This window comes from Podarcis gaigeae, assembly GCF_964106915.1.
Source record: "Podarcis gaigeae genome assembly, chromosome: 2".
Lineage (NCBI taxonomy): Eukaryota > Metazoa > Chordata > Lepidosauria > Squamata > Lacertidae > Podarcis > Podarcis gaigeae.
The window spans coordinates 124561683-124581567 of NC_139679.1; the positions used below are offsets into that span (position 1 = coordinate 124561683).

A 19885-nucleotide genomic window follows, 5' to 3' on the forward strand; every position below is an offset into this window, starting at 1 on the left:
TTTAAGAAGCAAAGCTTCGCTGTACAACAAGCCAACGGTCAAGAGCTGGAAGCCACCGGAATTGGGACTGTGTATCTTAAAAGTCTGAACTTGACTATAAACAATGTTTATTTGGTTCCAGAGTTGAAGTACAATCTGCTCAGCGTTTCGCAAATTGCCAAGAAGGGACTAAAACTGTCCTATGATGATGAGAACTGCGAGATCTACAAAGATGGAGAGTTGTATCTTTCTGCCAAAGAGAAAGATGGACTGTATTTGTTGACTTTTGATCAAAGTGATTACATGAATTGTAATTCTAACATGATCTCTTTTGCAGGTGTAGCTGAGAAGAACGCCAACCAGGTCACCTCGAGGGTCAACAGGGCATTTCAGCGGGTGTATGCTGATGTGATTGGTCCTCTAGCACCTTCTAGAGGCAATGCAAAATATTACCTAATATGTGTTGATTCTTTCACAGGTTTTGTCTGGATTTATCTTTTGGAGAGACCAAAAGACGCCTTAGAAAGGTTTAAAGAGTTTTGTGACAAAGTCAAAAATATGCATGATGCTGACATAGATTGTCTTTGCACAGATGAGAAGCCAATTTTTCTTTTACAGGATTTCCAGAGGTTCCTGAAGAAGAAAGGGATAAGACACAAAATTGCTAGTTCTGAAGAAGCTTGGAAGAAATGTGTCTGTGTTAGGGTGAACAAAGAATTGCAAAAGGGAATGCATGCGCAATTGCTTAGTTCGCATCTGCCACATGAGTACTGGGCTGAGTCGCTAATGTCATTTACTTATACATGGTTGAGAAAGTTTTCAAAAGAGTTGGGAAGTTCTCCTTTTGAGAAACTGTTCCACAGAAAACCTTCTGTTGCCCATTTCAAGGTTTTTGGGTCTCATGTGAGGACAGAAGCTCCAGGTGAGGTAAAGAATGCCAGAGGCATTTTTGTGGGTTATGAAAAGGGTCTCTACAGAGTAATTTTGTCTGAATCTGGTCAGGTGATTCTCACAAAATTTCTAGAGAGTGCTCCTGAACAGGAGAGAGTGATTGTTCACACATTTCCCACAGGAGATGATGATGATTCTGATGATGATGATGATGAGTTTGATCTTATTGAGTTCAGTAGTACTGATGATGACAGCGATAGCTCAGACAGCTCAGTTGTCACAGTCATTGAGAGGAAATCTCACATAATGACTAGACCCTCAGAAGAGGAGGATGAACCACTGATTAAGCTTAGTACTGGTTCTCCAGAGAGTTCAGAGGCTGAACCAGAAAGCAAGGGAAAGCAGCACCTCTTACGTAGGTCTGAGAGAGCAACGAAGGGTGTACCACCCAAGAGGTATTCAAAGGAGTTTGCTAACCTAGCTATTGCATGTGTTGCTGTTGTAAACGACCAAGGTCAAATTGAAGCTGTGTCTGAGTCAGAGACAAAGGCACAACAGAGAGTTGCTAACCAAGGTAATGCAGATGCACTCATTCCTTGGAAGTCACACAACCAGAGAGGTACATTGGTGAAACCAATGGCGGGTAGTTCCAAGGGTGGAACTGAAACAACAGGGGAGTGTTATACATATAACAACTGTTTGTTTTCTTCTCTGGATGACGCTTTGCTCGCTGCACGCATTGATTCTTTAGGGGGAGTATGTTACTATAAAGAAGCAATGCGGCAGCAAGAAGCAGCTAAGTCAGCTGCTTGTGGCTGCAAAGCCAAACAGGATGTGTGTGACTATTGCCATGGCAAGAAAGGGGCAGTCCATTGTCCATATTGAGCACCGGATGTGAGCTCAGTGTGTGTCATATGATCTGTACAGGATGTACATGGGAGGAGTTGAGTGAGATTCTCTGTTGTTCGAAGAGTGCAGACATCTTTATCTGTATGGCTGCGAGAGACAGAAATAAAGACATGTAAATACGTTTCTGTCCGGAGCAGGGAGGAGGAGAAGCAGTGGTGTGTTTTTCTCACAGCCTGGGAAAAATCGCCGGAATGGACCTCGTCTGTTTTCTTGCCGGGAGTCGCAGGGGGGAGGTCAGAAAGGAATTCAGCCGGTGCCTGGAAGACTGGCACATCCCTCTGACCGAGGCAGAATTCCAACATTTTTATGAGGGAGTAGAAGGGATCTTACCAGGAATCCTATATCCAAAGAGGCTCAACAAGCCTGCAACAAGCTAACCACCGTGCAAATCTAAAAAGTTTGAAACTTGGGCCAAAGTGTTGCCACAGGAACTAGGGAGCTAAAGATGCTTTTCTGGCAGTGGGACAAAATGTCACAGATAAAATCCCGAGGGCAGAACCCGAAAATACTGGAAAACACTGGTTCCTTCCAGAAGGTTTTGTTCTTTTCTGCTGAGGCAGCTGGATTTATTATGATTTGTGTATTGTTATCTCAAGGTCACACCGAGCCAGAAAGATAAATCTGTGAGCTCAGTGGGCTGGTTTCTCTTTCTTACTTTCATTTTCTAACTTTCACATCTGCTAAGTCCCCTGAAGCTTTGTTCTGTAACGAAGCTGAAAAACCTTTAGTAGAAAGTTCTTCTTTTGCCAATGAACTTTGTCTCTGCCTGATTTATGGAGAACCAGATGCATCCACTCCAAACAAGCTTCTGCAGCTCTGCTCTCCATCCAGACATGGAGCTCCTTGGCATTGATGACCAAGACGAGTCCCAGAAAAAGAGACTGAGGTGAATGTGTCGGTCATAAGCTGGGAGTCGTTGGAAAGGACTTGCTGGGAGTGGCAGAAGGTTCTGTTGAGCAGGAGAGGGAATAAGAGAGAGAAAGAACTCCATGGAAAGACAAGGCTGCGTTGGGATGAGCTGGTGTGGGAATTATTGGCAGAGAAAAAGGTACATCCAGCAAAAGGGGATGCAGTGCAACTCCTGAAACTGTTCACAACACAAGCTATGAGCTTGCATGAGGAAAGGGATTTAATATACATTCTTCCCCACCCCCAGGGGATTAGGAGAGAAGATAAATAAAAGAAGAGGAAGCAGGATTGGATGAACATTAAAAAGGATAATAATTTTGGACTGTGACTTGACCGAGATTTGTTGTAACAGTTTTAATAAGGCTTTATAGAAACTGGACCTAGAAACTGGAGACATACTAATTTGGATTATTAGACAATCATAATAAGAGTCATATTGCATATCTGAGTGGTTAAGATTTGAAGGCTGGGCTGGGGGGGCGGAATGTAGGGAAAGTGCCATCTTGCTAAAGGGGAGGGAAAAGGCTGGATACTAAATACAGCTGGGTTTATCCAGGAGTGCATATTCTGAGTAATTATTGCTACAGTGGAACGATCACTCAGGGTGGGAGACAGGGAGAAGAGGGGGCACCCAGGGGAGCGCCGGGGGAGCCTGCCTTTCTATGTGTTGACAAATGATATAATACAAATGTGATAAAGGGTATTTTTAGATATTTTCCCATGCCCTTTCTCTTTTCTATACAAATGTGTTTTGTAAGGGTTGTTCAATAATGTTTGCGTTATTATTTTTCTTTTTTGGTTTTCCCTCTGTATGAATTCTGTGATGGGAAGTAAGATGCATCCTCTTAGTGAAGCTCTTTCCACATTCCAAGCACTGATATGGTTTCTCCCCTGTATGAATTCTTTGATGGGTCTTGAGATGGGTGCTCTGACTGAAGTTTTTCCCACATTCACAGCACTGATATGGTTTCTGACCTGTATGAGTTCTTTGATGGATCCTGAGATAGGAATTGTGACGAAAGCTCTTTCCACACTCATGGCATTGAAAAGGTTTCTCCCCTGTGTGAATTCTTTGATGGAAAGTGAGAGTGGAACTGTGACGAAAGATCTTTCCACACTCATGGCATTTAAAAGGTTTCTCCCCTGTGTGAATTCTTTGATGGGAAGTGAGCTTGGCCTCCTCCCGGAAGCTCTTTCCACATTCCAAACACTGATATGGTTTCTCCCCTTTATGAATTCTTTGGTGCAAAGTGAGAGTGGAACTGTGACGAAAGCTCTTTCCACATTCCAAGCACTGATAGGGTTTCCTTCCTGTATGAATTCTTTGGTGCAAAGTGAGACTGTGCCTGAGACTGAAGCTCTTCCCACATTTTAAGCATTGATATGGTTTCTCCCCTGTATGAATTCTTTGATGGGAAGTGAGATGGGCCCCCTGACTGAAGCTCTTTCCACATTCAAAGCACTGATATGGTTTCTCCCCCGTATGAAGTTTTTGATGCAAACTAAGACTCTGCATATACCTGAAGCTCTTTCCACATTCCAGGCATGGATATGGTTTCTCCCCTGTATGAAGGCTGTGATGGGAAGTAAGCTGCCACCTCTTACGGAAGCTTTTTCCACATTCCAAGCACTGATATGGTTTCTCACCTGTATGGACTCTTTGATGGGAAGTGAGATCACCTCTCTGACGAAAGCTCTTTCCACATTCCAAGCACTTATGGGGTTTCTCCCCTGTATGAATTCTTTGATGGCAAGTGAGCTGCACCCTCTGACGAAAGCTCTTTCCACATTCTAAGCACTGATAGGGTTTCTTCCCTGTATGAATTATTTGATGGGAAGTGAGATGTGCACTTTGACGAAAGCGTTTTCCACATTCCAAGCACTGATAGGGTTTCTCCCCTGTATGAATTCTTTGATGGCAAGTGAGCATCTCTCTGTGACTGAAGCTCTTCCCACATTTCAAGCACTGATAGGGTTTCTCCCATGTATGAACTCTATGATGCATAGTTAGATTGGAACTTTGACTGAAGCTCTTTCCGCATTCTAAGCATTGATAGGGTTTCTTCCCTGTATGAATTCTTTGATGGGAAGTGAGACTGGAACTGTGACGAAAGCTCTTTCCACACTCAAGGCATTGAAAAGGTTTCTCCCCTGTATGAATTCTTTGATGGATACTGAGACCATCCTTCCGATTAAAGTTCTTTCCACATTCTAAGCACTGATAGGGTTTCTCCCCTTTATGAATTCCTTGATGGGAAGTGAGACCGGAACTGTGACGAAAGCTCTTTCCACACTCAAGGCATTGAAAGGGTTTCTCCCCTGTATGAATTCTTTGATGGGAAGTGAGACCATCTTTCCGATTGAAGCTCTTTCCACACTTTAAGCACTCATAGGGTTTCTCCCCTGTATGAATTATTTGATGGGAAGTGAGATGTACCTTCCGACTGAAGCTCTTTCCACATTCAAAGCACTGATAGGGTTTCTCCCCTGTATGAATTCTTTGATGGCAAGTGAGACCATTCTTCCGAGTGAAGCTCTTCCCACATTCTCTGCACTGATACAATTGCTCTCCGCTGTTAGTTCTTTCATGTGAAGAGATTCTATCCCTCCGAACAAAGCTCTTTCCTTGATGTGAGGTGGACTGGGGGCTCCGGCAGATGTTCTCTCCGCACTTTGTATATTTATCTGATTTCTCTGCTATGTGGATACTGTTGTGGTCCCCCTTGTTCTTCCCTTCCAATTCATCACCATCTACAATTAAGAGAAAAGCTAATTAGAGCCTCCGGAAGAACAAAGTTAATGAATGCTTGTGATAGAGGAGGAACTGAAGGGAGTTAGATGTGAGCCCTTACTATAGTTTTCACTGTTGGCTGGTATTAACTGACATATTGCTTAGTTTTTATCTGGGATAGATTTTGTTTGGCTCAATCCTGGAATCCACTCCATCTCCAATTTCCCTTAAAGCTCTGAGGCTGACATTTAAGAAGGCCTGGGCAGTTCAGACAACCTGGTCATTGCTTTAAAAGGCATGACTAGAAGGGAAATAAATGCAGAGAAAACAGTGGATATCCCTCCATTCAGGGTTCATGGTGGGGATGTTAGAATCCCGAATGCTGTTGGTCTCCATCCAAATAGTGAAGGTTCATCACACAGAGGTATGTATGGACTTTCAAAGTTACTTGCTTAATTTCAGAACAGATATTATGATCCATCAGGAAGCGTTACCAAGAGGGTCCATGACCCCATGATTCTCCTCCTTGACTTCCTTATGCAGAGCTCTCTTGTCAAGATCCACAAATTGTCCGTGAAACAAACAGCAACATTCACCTTCACCTGCACACTCCCCACCAGCTGTTGCCTCAATCTAAATTTGGCCTAAATTTTAATTTACCTAAATTTTAATTTACCTAAATTTTAATTTACCTAAATCACTCTCTTCAGTTTGAACCCCACTCCCATTTTCAAGAGTAGACTAACTCTGTATTGTTTCATTGGTGACAAAAGAGGAAAAGTGACTAACTAACTCTTAATCTAAACACAACAGCCGCAAGAGATCCTAACTAGGCATTCAGCTATGCTATGTTGAATGTTCTCTGTTCTCTCCTGTTTCCCTTTTTTTCTTTCAATTTAAACCAATTCAGGAACCCACAACTCATACACTGACCACTAATGGTGAACCATATGGTAGAGATACTTGGTCTACATATTTGTATATTAGTCCTATGATCCTTGTTTTTAAAAGCAAATAAAAAGTTATTCCCCCCTTCATGGATCACTGCCTTGCTGTGGCGAAGGGGCTTGAATAACTCAGAGAAGCTATGAGCTATGCCGTGCAGGGCCACCCAAGATGGACAGGTCGTAGTGGAGAGTTTTGACCAAACGTGATCCACCTGGAGCAGGAACCAGCAAACGACTCGAGTATCCCTGCCAAGAAAACTCCATGGAGAAAGACAACAGGCATATAAAAGTTATGACGCTGGAAGATGAGCCCCTCTGGTCGGAAGGCGTCCAACATGCTACTGAGGAAGAGCGGAGGATAAGTACAAATATATTCAGAGCTGATGAAGCGGCTGGGCCAAAGCCGAAATGTCACTCAGTTGCATATATGCCTGGAAGTGAAAGGAAAGTCCAATGCTGTAAAGAAAAATATTGCTTAGGAACCTGGAATGTAAGAACCGTGAATCTTGGTAAGTTGGATGTGGTCAAAAATGAGATGGCAAGAATAAATATTGACATCTTGGGCATCAGTGAACAAAAATGGACAGGAATGGGCGAATTCAGTTCGAATGACCATCATATCTACTACTGTGGGCAAGAATCCCGTAAAAGAAATGGAGTGGCCCTCATAGTCAACAAAAAGTGGCGAAAGCTGTACTGAGATGCAATCTCAAAAATGATAGAATGATCTTGATACAAATCTAAGGCAAACTTTTTAATATCACAGTAATCCAGGTTTATGCACCAACCACTAGTGCTGAAGAAACTGAAATTGACCAATTCTATGATGACTTACAACACCTTATAGAAATGACACCAAACAAGGATGTTCTTCTCATTATACGGGATTGGAATGCTAAAGTAGGGACTCAAGAGATAAAAGGAACAACTGGCAAGTTTGTCCTTAGAGTTCCAAACAAAGCAGGGCAAAGGCTAATAGAGTTCTGCCAAGAGAACAAGCTGGTCATAACAAACGCTCTTTTCCAACAACACAAGAGACGACTCTACACATCGACATCACCAGATGGGCAGCATCGAAATCAGACTGATTATATTCTCTGCAGCCAAAGATGGAGAAGCTCTATACAAGTCAGCAAAAACAAGACCTGGAGCTGACTGTGGCTCAGATCATCAGCTTCTTATAGCAAAATTCAAGCTTAAACTTAAGAAAGTAGGAAAAACCACTGGGCCGGTAAGATACAATCTAAATCAAATCCCTTATGAATACACAGTGGAATTGAGGAACAGGTTTAAGGATTTAGATTTGCTAGAAAGAGTGCCTGAAGAACAATGGATGGAGGCTCATAACATTATACAGGAGGCAGCAACTAAAACCATCCCAATGAAAAGGAAATGCAAGAAAGCAAAGTGGTTGCCCAACGAGGCCTTACAAATAGCGGGGGAGAGAAGGCAAGCAAAATGCGTGGGAGATAGTGAAAAATACAGGAAATTGAATGCAGATTTCAAAAAAATAGCAAGGAGAGACAAGAAGGCCTTCTTAAACGAGCAATGCAAAGAAATAGAGGAAAACAATAGAATGGGAAAAACCAGAGGTCTGTTCAAGAAAATTGAAGATATCAAAGGAACATTTCGTACAAAGATTACTATAATAAAAGACAAAAGTGGTAAGGACCTAACAGAAGCAGAAGACATGAAGAAGAGGTGGCAAGAATACACAGAGGAATTATACCAGAAAGATATGGATGCCTCGTACACCCCAGGTAGTGTGGTTGCTGACCTGCCGATACAGCGTCAGGGCTCCGGCAATCACGGCAAGCCTCTTCACACCCGGCTGGTCCCCTCGACACCCCACTACCTGTAGGGCACTTTTTTTGGGGGGTGTCTAACCCTGGCACTCACCCCCACTGCTCAAAAGCCCCAGTAACAGTCGTCTTTTAAACAGACGACTCACACCGCCTTGCCATTTCCTTTCACTGACAAATCGGAAGCCCAGGATCAGGTTACTTTCAAGAGTCATGACTTCTAATGCTGCCTGAAGGATCAGTAAGTTGTCTGACATTGTAGAGCATTCAATCACGGTGCTGGTTTTAGACATTTTGAGCTGCCAATACATTGTGGTGGTCGGGGAGCTGTGATGTATTCCTAGCTCAAATTGCCTGCAGATGTCAAAGGTGCAGACAGGCAGGTGGAGGAGCCCGAAATGGTGCCCCCTGAGCAAGCCCCAATATCTCTCCGGTTCCATCCATGTCCCCATCTCCACTCCCCTGGAACTCACCAGATCTCTGAGATGTCCTTGGGCGGGAACGCTCAGAGGTTGAGAGGAGGGATGCAGGAGACAACCTGACCAGGTCAACTGTCCATCTTCCCCCTTCCATCCTTACGAGCTTTGCAGGATCCGTCTCTTTCATCCTTCCTGAGCAGTCAAGAAGCGAAAACAAGCTGCAGGGTCCTGGGAGAGAGGAAGAAGCAAAGGGAGCCTCAGAGGCCCTGCAGGGATCCTCTTTCCCTAGATATTCTCCTGCCCCTGGAGAAGCACAAATGGGGCAGCCCCTTCCCAAGAGAAGACCCATTTCTAAACATCTCCAGTGATTCCAATTTCTTCTGTATGCTCCTCACCCCACTTGTAAGCTTGGCATGGTCTACACAGCAGTGACCTCAGAGTAGATCCAATTGAACGCAGTGGGGATAATTGACAGAACTTCGTACAAAAACCAGTCACCGTCCTGTCTCCAAGCCTGAAAACTGAAACCCCAGAGCATGGGCAGAAAATAGCAGAGTAGATATTACATGTAGGTGCCCCCATGCTAGGTACTTTGTATGGAGAGCCTTGTTCACAATCTTTGAGCTCTCTCATCACAAGCCAGACAGATGTCTATTTTGAGATAGCACCAATTGCCATTTCTTGTTCATCAAAACCCACAGACTCTCTGCTAGATTTTTTCCTAAAGGTTTTACAAGGACCTATCAGGACACAGGTGGCACTGTGGTCTAAACCAATGAGCCTAGGGCTTGCCGATCGAAAGGTCAGTGGTTCGAATCCCCACGACGGGGTGAGCTCCCATTGCTTGGTCCTAGCTCCTGCCAACCTAGAAGTTCGAAAGCACGTCAAAGTGCAAGTAGATAAATAGGTACCGCTCCGGCAGGAAGATAGATGGCGTTTCCGTGCACTGCTCTGGTTTTGCCAGAAGCAGCTTAGTCATGCTGGCCACATGACCTGGAAAAACTGTCTGTGGACAAATGTCGGCTCCCTTGGCCAATAAATCAACCTTAGAGTCGTTCACGACTGGACTTTTCGTTTTTTGTTTTATTTTCCATGCTATTTCCTCATTGATTACCATTGAATATTGTGATTGTAATAATTTTATCTCCTGATTTACTATTTCTTTATTTAATGTTTTTATTAATTCTTTTTCTTCTATTTTATGTAAAATCTCTTTGTTTTTCTTCTTTTTTACCTTAATTTTCTTGAATGAATAGGCCTCTCATCACTGCTTTGCTTGTGTCCCAGACTGTTTGGAGTTTGGTCTCATTATTCAAATTTTGTTCAAAATACTCACTTATTGTCTTTTCTGTGCTTTCTAGAAATATTTTTTCATCTAATATTTCTTCATTCAGTCTCCACCGAAAGGTGGACTGAGTGTCTTTCTGTATTTCCATAATTATAGAATCATGGTCGGACATTGTTTTTGGATCTATTTCAATTTTTTTGATTCTTGACTCTAATTCCTTAGAGACCCAAACTGCATCCAGTCGGGCACTGCTTCCATAAACATGAGAGAAAAAAGTGAACTGTTTTTCAAATGGATGCTTAATTCTCCAAATATCTATCAATTTTACATTTTCTGTCACTTCAAAAAGAGTTTTGGGAATTCTACCTTCTTTCGTGTCTTTCTTCCTATCGTTCTGTCTTTCTCTAGTGATGGGACGCCATTAAGATCTCCCAGCACTATTATTTTCTCATCTGCAAATTCTAGCAATTCTGTTTCTAAATCCTGAATTTTTTAAATTTATTTTCATTTTTATTTATTTTCATTTCATTTTTTTCTCCCTCAACTTTAATTTGTACCATTAATTTTCTCCCTTTCTCATCCTTTTGAATTAATTGTGGTTCAAGTGCAGGTTTTATGTGCAAAACAATTCGACGTTTTTTGGAAACATCTGATGCAATAAATTGGCTCCCTAATTCTTATTACTCAAGATTTTCTCATGCTTTCTTGCAACATGAGTCTCCTGTAGACAAATTATATCCAAATTCAGTTTTAAAACTTCATGCCACACCCTGTTCCTTTTAACATTATTGTTAAGGCCATTGACATGCCAGTTAGTAATTTAAGATTTGCCATGATCTGGTTCATTTTTAAAAGATTTGCTTTTTTGCCCTGTTCTTTCAGTCTTTTCCAGTTCATCTCTTTGCATCTCAAAGGGGCTTCTGAAGTCTCTCCCTGAGCTTTGAAACTCTGGGTCTTTGCCTTGTTTATCCAGAAATTCCTGTACCTGACTCTCCGAGATTAATCTTTCTCCTATAAGTAAAGGAATTCCCATTTATAATTTATACCTGCTCCTCTTAGAATTGATGTCAGGTTTGATACTTCCTTCAGCCCTCCTGTCTTTTTCTCACTCTTGCCTTGTATACAACAGTTCTCCCACCAATCCAATTCCCACACCCTTTTAAACCAAACTGTAACAAAACTTTCAAACTTACAGAATTATAAAAGTTCCACAATATCCAAAAGAGAGAGAGAAAAGTGGGCAATACCAACTTTATATACAACCTACAAAAAAAAAAACCAGGCCACAACAAAAGTCTAATAGTTACCATTGTTCAAACTCATTGTTACATTGTCTCCTTGATGATGATTAAGCACTTGGCAAACTTCTAGTTATATTCTAATCCACAATGTGTCTTGTAATCCAAAATATTTACACTGTGAGTTCAAATATTTTCCAGACGTATTTATAATCCAAATTAGATTTGTAATCCAAATGGTAGTTGTAATCCAATATATGCTATTTCTCTCAGTTTTTATTCAGTTTTTATTCCAATACAGGACCTGGTCTTTAAAAATAAATCCCGTTTTTTCCCCCTTTCTCCTACTCCAGCTCTTACCAGGCACCTCCCCTCCCTGGGATTACCTCCCAGTTATGGAAAAGTGTCCTCCTGCCAGGGTCCTTTTTAGAGGTTTTTTTAAAAAGAATTTGCATTGTTTTCAAGCCTTTCAGTGCTTTCATTCATAAAATCTGCATCCCCATTAAAAAAAATCTGAGTACTCCAATCACTTCCTGTATTTTCCTTTTAAGGAATCAAAGAACAAAGAGATACAGTTTCTTCTTGTATCCAGAGTACATGGTGTTAATAGGCAGCAAAGTAAAAAATGTAGTTTTAAAAGTATCTAAAGACTGGTGTGTCTCCAAAGTTTTTTCCCCATTCACAAGCCTGTACTGCAAAATCTTCCCTTCAAAAGACGGAAGTTGACTTCCTGTTGAAAAGTCCATTGTTGTTGACAATACCTTTTTTCCTTTGAAAGTCTGCTGCTTCAGGTGGCGATTTGTGGTTTCAGGTTTCTGAGCTGCGCTGGAGCCATGGGCAGGCTCAAGCCACTCTCTCTCTCTCTCTCTCTCTCTCTCTCTCTCTCACACACACACACACACACACACACACACAGCATTGGGGCTCCGGCAATCGCGGCAAGCCTCTTCACGCCCGGCTGGTCCCCTCAACACTCCACTACCTGTAGGGCACTTTTTGGGGGGGGTGTCTAACCCTGGCACTCACCCCCACTACTCAAAAGCCCCGGTAACGTCCCTCTTTTAGACAGACGACTCACACCGCCTTGCCATTTCCCTTCACTGACAAATCGGAAGCCCAGGATCAGGTTACTTTCAAGAGTCATGACTTCTAGTGTGCTGCCTGAAGGATCAGTAAGTTGTCTGACATTGGTAGAGCCGTCAATCACGGTACAGGTTTTAGACATTTTGAGCTGCCAATACATCGCGGTGGTCGGGGGCTGTGATGTATTCCTAGCTCAAATTGCCTGCAGATGACAAAGGCACAGGCAGGCAGGCAGGTGGAGGAGCCCAAAATGGTGCCCCCCTGAACAAGCCCCAATACCTCTATGGCTCCATCCATCCATTTCTCCATCTCCACTCCCCTGGAACTCACCAGATCTCTCAGAGGTCCCTGGGAGGGAACGCTCAGGGGTTGTGAGAAGGGATGCAGGAGACAACCTGACCAGGTCAACTGTCCATCTTCCCCCTTCCATCCTTACGAGCTTTGCAGGATCCGTCTCTTTCATCCTTCCTGAGGAGTCGAGAAGCCACAACAAGCTGCAGGGTCCTGGGAGAGAGGAAGAAGCAAAGGGAGCCTCAGAGGCCCTGCAGGGATTCTCTTGCCCTAGATATTCTCCTGCCCCTGGAGAAGCACAAATGGGGCAGCCCCTTCCCAAGAGAAGCCCCATTTCTAAACATCTCCAGTGATTCCAATTTCCTCTGTATACTCCTCACCCCACTTGCAAGCCTGGCATGGTCTGCACAGTAGTGACCTCAGAGTAGATCCCATTGAACTCAGTGGGGATAACTGACAGAACTTGGTAAAAAAACCAGTCACTGTCCTGTTCCCAAGCCTGAAAATTGAAACCCCAGAGCATGGGCAGAAAAGAGCAGAGTAGATATTACATGTAGGTGCCCCCATGCTAGGTGCTTTGTATGGAGAGCCCTGTTCACAATCTTTGAGCTCTCTCATCACAAGCCAGACAGATGTTGTGGCCGTATCCACCTATCCAGGTGTTGCATGGGGTCCAAATCTGTATGTGGAAGCAGAGGAGCCGGTGATGCCACATTTTTGAAATATCAGGAAACTAATACACCCCTCCTCCTTAGATATCATCTGTGCTTATACACCATCTTCGCAAGACTACAGTCCCAAAATGTAGCCCCCACCCTGGCACGGAAGCAATCAAAGTATAGATCTTCCACATGTCCTAAATCTTAAGTGTTCTTAAGAACACCAGGCATGCATATCCTCCAAAAACTCCAGAGGTGAGCTTTACGCTGCTCTTGTGACAAGATTCCCAAAGGCTTAGGTTAGCTTGACAGAACTAGTCTATTTTGCGATAGCACCAATGTCCCCTGTTAGTAGTAGGAGCCACACAATGACTGATAATCCCTCTTTTGTCCCAGAAGGTGGGGGGCAGGTGTCTTTTATCCTTGCTTTATTCTTCTTGATAATACATAAATAAATGTCCCCTTCTGTATCTTACATTTTTCTAAGAGAGTATTATTCACAATCATGCTTGCCATGTATAGATTATTTCCCCTTTAGAAAAACCTCTCCAATCCTTGCTCCTGCGGGAGGGAGTTCCAGTTTTACCTACGCACTGCGGAAGTTATGAGTTTAATGCGAATAAAACATTCTGCAACAGCAGCAGCTGCGGAGAAACTCCAGGATGGGAAACATCCTTGAAAGCTCCCTCTGGGATCAGAGAGAGAAAAGTTGGCAGACCTGCCACCCAGAGCCCCCTCCTTCTCCTCCCTGCATTGCCTCACCCCCTTCAGGACAAGATCTTGGGGTCCTTAAGGCGGCTTTCCATCCTCTCCTCTCAAGGAAGGCAGCTCCGTTCCCTTGAACCCTGGCAAGCCCAGTGCAGCCAGCTCAGCCCTCTGGCTCCCCCCTTTTCTCCACGGAGGGGCCCCAGGCGTGGCCCCTGCCCAGAGAGGCTTCCCTTGAGGCTCTGGGCTGGAGACCTGAGCTGATCTGGAGGAGGAATATTCTGGCAGGGGGAAAGGCCGGCCTGGCAGGGGCTCCTCCACTGGAAGGGGCATTCTGGGCATGCCCTCCCCCCCCGACCCCTCCCTCCTTCCCCAAAGAGGATGCCAAGGAAGAGCAGAGCTGCAGACCCCCTGGAAACTCGCCCCCTCCCAGGCTTGGCAGAGAGGAATGGGGGGGGCAGGACCCTCTGCTCCCAGACTTGGGGGTCTCCCCCTGCAGCCCCGGGACCCCCTTCTCCCATGGGCACCCCAAGGGGGAAGAGAGGGGAGGAGACTCACCGGATTCTTCCCAGGAGGGAAACCGAGGCAGCGCGGGGAGGAGACAAGAGAGAAAAGACGGGACTGGGCACGGAGGGAGGGGATTCTGCTCTGGAGGACCCGCCCCGCCTCTCTACTTCCGGTCCTCTCTAGGACTCCCACTCTGTTGGATTTAACCCTTCGCAAGCTGAGCACAGCCCCCCGGCTGGCTGGCTGGCTGTCCTCCTTCCCTCCCAGAATCCGGGGGTCCGGGGCATGTGCAGAGTTCTCTGTGATTCTCGGCTCAGATGCCGCTTAGTGCCCTGCGCCCAGATGGGTGGGGGATAAATAAAATAATAATAATGCTTCACCTGCTCACTAGCCGAGTGAAAGTCTGTTGCAATATTAGGAGGGTACCTGAGGGAGACACCGGTCCCTTGGGAGCAAAAGCCTCCGCTGGTAAAGCAGGAGACTCTCGATTTCAGGGTCCTGGGTTCAAGCCCCACTTTAGGCACGGCAAAGGGTTGGACTGGATGACCCTCGACCCCTCTGGGGATCTATTAAATGCAAATAAATCAATCAGAACACTCCCCACTTGGAGAACTCGCTCCAGACTCAGAAAGGGAACTTCAGTGGGGACAAAGGTCGGGTTCTGCATTCAGGCAGGAAGACTCGGAGGGACAAATATCCGATGGGGCGCCCCCACCTGGCTGCTCTCCCTCCCGCCCCCTCCCCAAATTCGGGAGGAGTGTTGGAGGCAGCTTCCTTCCCGCTGTTTCCGATTCAACTGCAGAATCTTAGAATTCAGAGAACCGTAGAATTCTGGAGTTGGAAGGGACCCCTGAGGGTCATCTAGTCCAGGCGGGGGAAGGTGGGGCGGCATGGCCAGGATCCGGGAGGGGAATATGGCCCGGGATAGTCCCTCCGCTCTCCTGGAAGCGTGGTCCTGAAGAGGGCCTCTTCGCTTGGGGGGAGCCTGGTCCCCTTTGGCTCTGCTTTGTCCCCAGCGATGCCCAAGGGGATCCTCCATGGACAGAGCCAGTCTACCTTGGAACGGGGGAGAAGGAGAATGGGAGGACGCTCTTCAACTCCTGCCAGGAGGCTGGGCTAGGTGGGCCCTGGTCCTGATCCAGCAGGGCTCTTCTTATGGAGCCTCCAGGCCCACAGGCACTCTACCCAGACGGCTCTGTTCTGTGGGGCGTTGGGCTGCTGTGAGGACAGGAGGCTGGGCTAGGGGTGAGGGGTCCCCTTGGTCCAGACCCAGATGCTGCTGCTGATGATGATGATGATTTGGGGCTCTCCTGAGGTCCTTCCGCTCCCAGAATCACACCCAGGGGGCATCTAGCCCACCCCCCTTTTTCTCCTCCTCTTCACAGGAGCGTCATTTGGCAGAATCTTGCCTCTGGTGGCCAAGCTGGGCTGCTGGTTCCTGGAGGAGGCTGGGGGCAGAGGCCCAGTCATGCCCAGTGCCCTCAAGCAGCGCCCCGCCATTTTGTTCCTGCCCTCACCCAGGAGACGCCTGGAAGACTCTGCCCTGGAGTCCGAGTTGCCCCTGGATGTTGAGGCTGGCCTGGTCTTCCAGGTCCTGGGTCTGGAGAGCCCCACCCTTAAAATAAAAACCAGGCCCTTTGCAAAGCCCAGCCTGCCCCCTTCCCCTCCCTGCTTCTCCTTCACCTTGAAGCACCTCTAAATTCAGCCTCACTGTGATATACCCATTTCACAGGCGCCACAACTGAGGCTGGGAAACTGCACCCATTTCACTCTGAGGCTGGTGCGGAATTTCCCAACCTGGGCATGAATTAATTATAATGCCCACACACCCACACCCTCCCTTGATTTTTCTCCTTTCCAGCACTCCTGCATTAAAAAGTAAAACGAAATTAAATAATTCTCTGTATCTTCAGTGTTAGCAAACACTCCTTCCCTGATCTCTGTTTTTAAACTACCAGTGTCAGAATTGCTTTCTTTGGAGGTTTTCCAAACGGAGGCTGGAAGGCCAAATGTCAGGGATTCTTTATTGCAGGGGGTGGGACTAACTAAACAACTAAACACTAAACAACTAAACACTAAACAACAACACCACCCTACAGTGGTACCTCGGATTAAATACTTAATTAGTTCTGGAGGTCCATTCTTAACGCCATCACCCCAGTATGGCTCCCCTTTATCACACACACAGCCCAACAAGACAATGACAAAAGCCCACCTACAGCATACAAATCAATATGGCTAACCTGATCCAAAACACCCACCCACCCCACTCACCCATGAAAACAAAGACCACCACAGCCAACCACAAATGAACAACCACACCCTAGGCCAACCCCAACCTCTCTCATCACCAAAGGGACACAGGTAGAATCATAGAATCATAGAGTTGGAAGAGACCACAAGGGCCATCGAGTCCAACCCCCTGCCAAGCAGGAAACACCATCAGAGCACTCCTGACATATGGTTGTCAAGCCTCTGCTTAAAGACCTCCAAAGAAGGAGACTCCACCACACTCCTTGGCAGCAAATTCCACTGTCAAACAGCTCTTACTGTCAGGAAGTTCTTCCTAATGTTTAGGTGGAATCTTCTTTCTTGTAGTTTGGATCCATTGCTCCGCGTCCGCTTCTCTGGAGCAGCAGAAAACAACCTTTCTCCCTCCTCTATGTGACATCCTTTTATATATTTGAACATGGCTATCATATCACCCCTTAACCTCCTCTTCTCCAGGCTAAACATGCCCAGCTCCCTTAGCTGTTCCTCATAAGGCATCGTTTCCAGGCCTTTGACCATTTTGGTTGCCCTCCTCTGGACACGTTCCAGTTTGTCAGTGTCCTTCTTGAACTGTGGTGCCCAGAACTGGACACAGTACTCCAGGTGAGGTCTGACCAGAGCAGAATACAGTGGCACTATTACTTCCCTTGATCTAGATGCTATACTCCTATTGATGCAGCCCAGAATTGCATTGGCTTTTTTAGCTGCTGCGTCACACTGTTGGCTCATGTCAAGTTTGTGGTCAACCAAGACTCCTAGATCCTTTTCACATGTACTGCTCTCAAGCCAGGTGTCACCCATTTTGTATTTGTGCCTCTCATTTTTTTTTTTTTTTTTTGCCCAAGTGCAATACTTTACATTTCTTCCTGTTAAAATTCATCTTGTTTGTTTTGGCCCAGTTCTCTAATCTGTCAAGATCGTTTTGAAGTGTGATCCTGTCCTCTGGGGTGTTAGCCACCCCTCCCAGTTTGGTGTCATCTGCAAATTTGATCAGGATGCCCTTGAGTCCATCATCCAAGTCGTTGATAAAGATGTTGAATAAGACCGGGCCCAAGACAGAACCCTGTGGCACCCCACTAGTCACTCTTCTCCAGGATGAAGAGGAACCATTGATGAGCACCCTTTGGGTTCGGTCAGTCAGCCAGTTACAAATCCACTGAGTGGTAGCATAGTCAAGACCGCATTTTACCAGCTTCTTTACAAGAATATCATGGGGCACCTTGTCAAATGCCTTGCTGAAATCAAGGTAGGCTACATCCACTGCGTTCCCTTCATCTACCAGGCTTGTAATTCTGTCAAAAAACGAGATCAGGTTAGTCTGACATGACTTATTTTTCAGAAATCCATGCTGACTATTGGTGATCACAGCATTCCTTTCTAGGTGCTCACAGACTGTTTGCTTAATGATCTGCTCCAGAATCTTCCCTGATATTGATGTCAGACTGACTGGGCGGTAATTATTTGGGTCCTCTCTTTTCCCCTTTTTGAAAATAGGGACAACATTTGCCCTCCTCCAGTCTGCCGGGACTTCGCCTGTTCTCCAGGAATTCTCAAAGATGACTGCCAGTGGTTCTGAGATCACATCTGCCAGTTCTTTTAATACTCTTGGATGCAGTTCATCTGGCCCTGGAGACTTGAATACATCTAAACTAGCCAAGTATTCTTGTACTATCTCCTTAGTTATTCTGGGCTGTGTTTCCTCTGCTGAATCATTTGCTCCAAATTCTTCAGGTCGGGCATTGTTTTCTTTATCGGAGAAGACTGAGGCAAAGAAGGCATTGAGGAGTTCAGCCCTTTCTGTATCCCCTGTTTGTATTTCACCATCTTCTCCTCTGAGTGACCCCACGGTTTCTTTGTTCTTCCTTTTGCTACGAACATACCCATAAAAGCCTTTTTTGTTGCTTTTAACCTCTCTAGCAAGCCTGAGTTCATTCTGTGCTTTAGCTTTTCTGACTTTGTGTCTACACGTGCTGGCTATTTGTTTGAATTCCTCTTTGGTGGTTTCCCCCCTTTTCCATTTTTTGTACACATCCTTTTTTAATCTTAACTCAGTTAAAAGTTCTTTAGATAGCCACCCTGGCTTCTTTAGGCACCTTCCATGTTTCTGTCTCATTGGTATTGCCTGAAGTTGTGCTTTTACTATCTCCCTTTTAACAAACTCCCAGCCATCATGAACTCCCTTTGCTTTTAGTATTACTGTCCATGGGTGAACAGAGAGAACCCGCACAAGCAATGCTGACACAAAACCCCACATATATTAAGTAAAATAGAAACATCGTCACCCGATGATCCACCCTCGTGGCCCTGGCTTCCTCCTTGGAGGTCCCTTTAGAAGGAGAAGGGTCCCAGGTCTCCATGGGGAAAATTGCCCTTGAAGCCTTCGGGGCCAATGCTTTTGCCTTTCAGGCTCCAGCCTCCTTCTTTATGGTGGGATCACATGCAGACGTTCCCAGGTTTACTAAGGATCCCTTGAAAAAGATGGGCTCTGCTTCGGCATGTTGTGCCCTCCCCCCGCCCCAACCATCTGTAAACTGAACTGTAAACACTAAGAAAAAATGTACTGCTGATTCATTTTTTGAATGTTTTAAATAATTTCTACCAATAATTATATTCAATCTCATTATAAACCACTTTCAATTTTTTAAAAAAAAATCCTGTCATGTATATGTAGTAGAAATTCAAAAAGAGATTCCCAGACTGGAGGTTATCCACACAGAAACCTCCCCCCCCCAAAAAAAAGGAGGAGGTCTCCAGGTGGGAGGCCTTTATTGAAATACAAATGTTCCTGCAAAGAACCACATACATATAGAACACATGCATTTACATTTACACAGTACATATACACAATACGTTATTTTCCTAACATAAAGCATACCTACATTACTCTATATTATGCCTACCTATACTATACATACCAACACATCTACCCCACATGAACACCCACAAACTGACTTGAGTTCCAGCCGTTCTTGTTACACTACTTTATTTTTCCAATTGCCTTAAACACATTTCATTATTTCTTTAATCTCTTCTTCTATCTTAACTTTACTCTCCTTTCACTCTAATCATGTTCTGGATTCACTCAATATCTGTCAAAAGTTCAACTTTTTCCACATAGCTTTTGATGTATTCCTTAAAGATAGCCCACTCCTTATTCACTTTTTCAACTTGTTGTAAATATTTTCCCAGAACCCCACAATCTCTTTGCACTCCCAGCCCATGTGTAGAAAGGTTCCCACCCCGTTGTTGTATCTCC

General features: G+C 45.1%; 1 protein-coding gene across 1 annotated transcript; it reads right to left on the reverse strand.

Annotated features, from left to right (window-relative positions):
- Nucleotides 1-3027: 3027 nt before the first annotated feature.
- Nucleotides 3028-14518, reverse strand: LOC310837561 (uncharacterized protein). The gene is made up of 3 exons (XM_083724349.1): nt 14410-14518; nt 12527-12700; nt 3028-5439 (listed from the first exon to the last, which is right to left on the reverse strand). Exons 2-3 carry the CDS (start codon nt 12657-12659, stop codon nt 3425-3427), a joined length of 2148 nt encoding a protein of 715 aa, XP_083580475.1. The 5' UTR covers nt 12660-12700; nt 14410-14518; the 3' UTR covers nt 3028-3424.
- Nucleotides 14519-19885: the final 5367 nt, after the last annotated feature.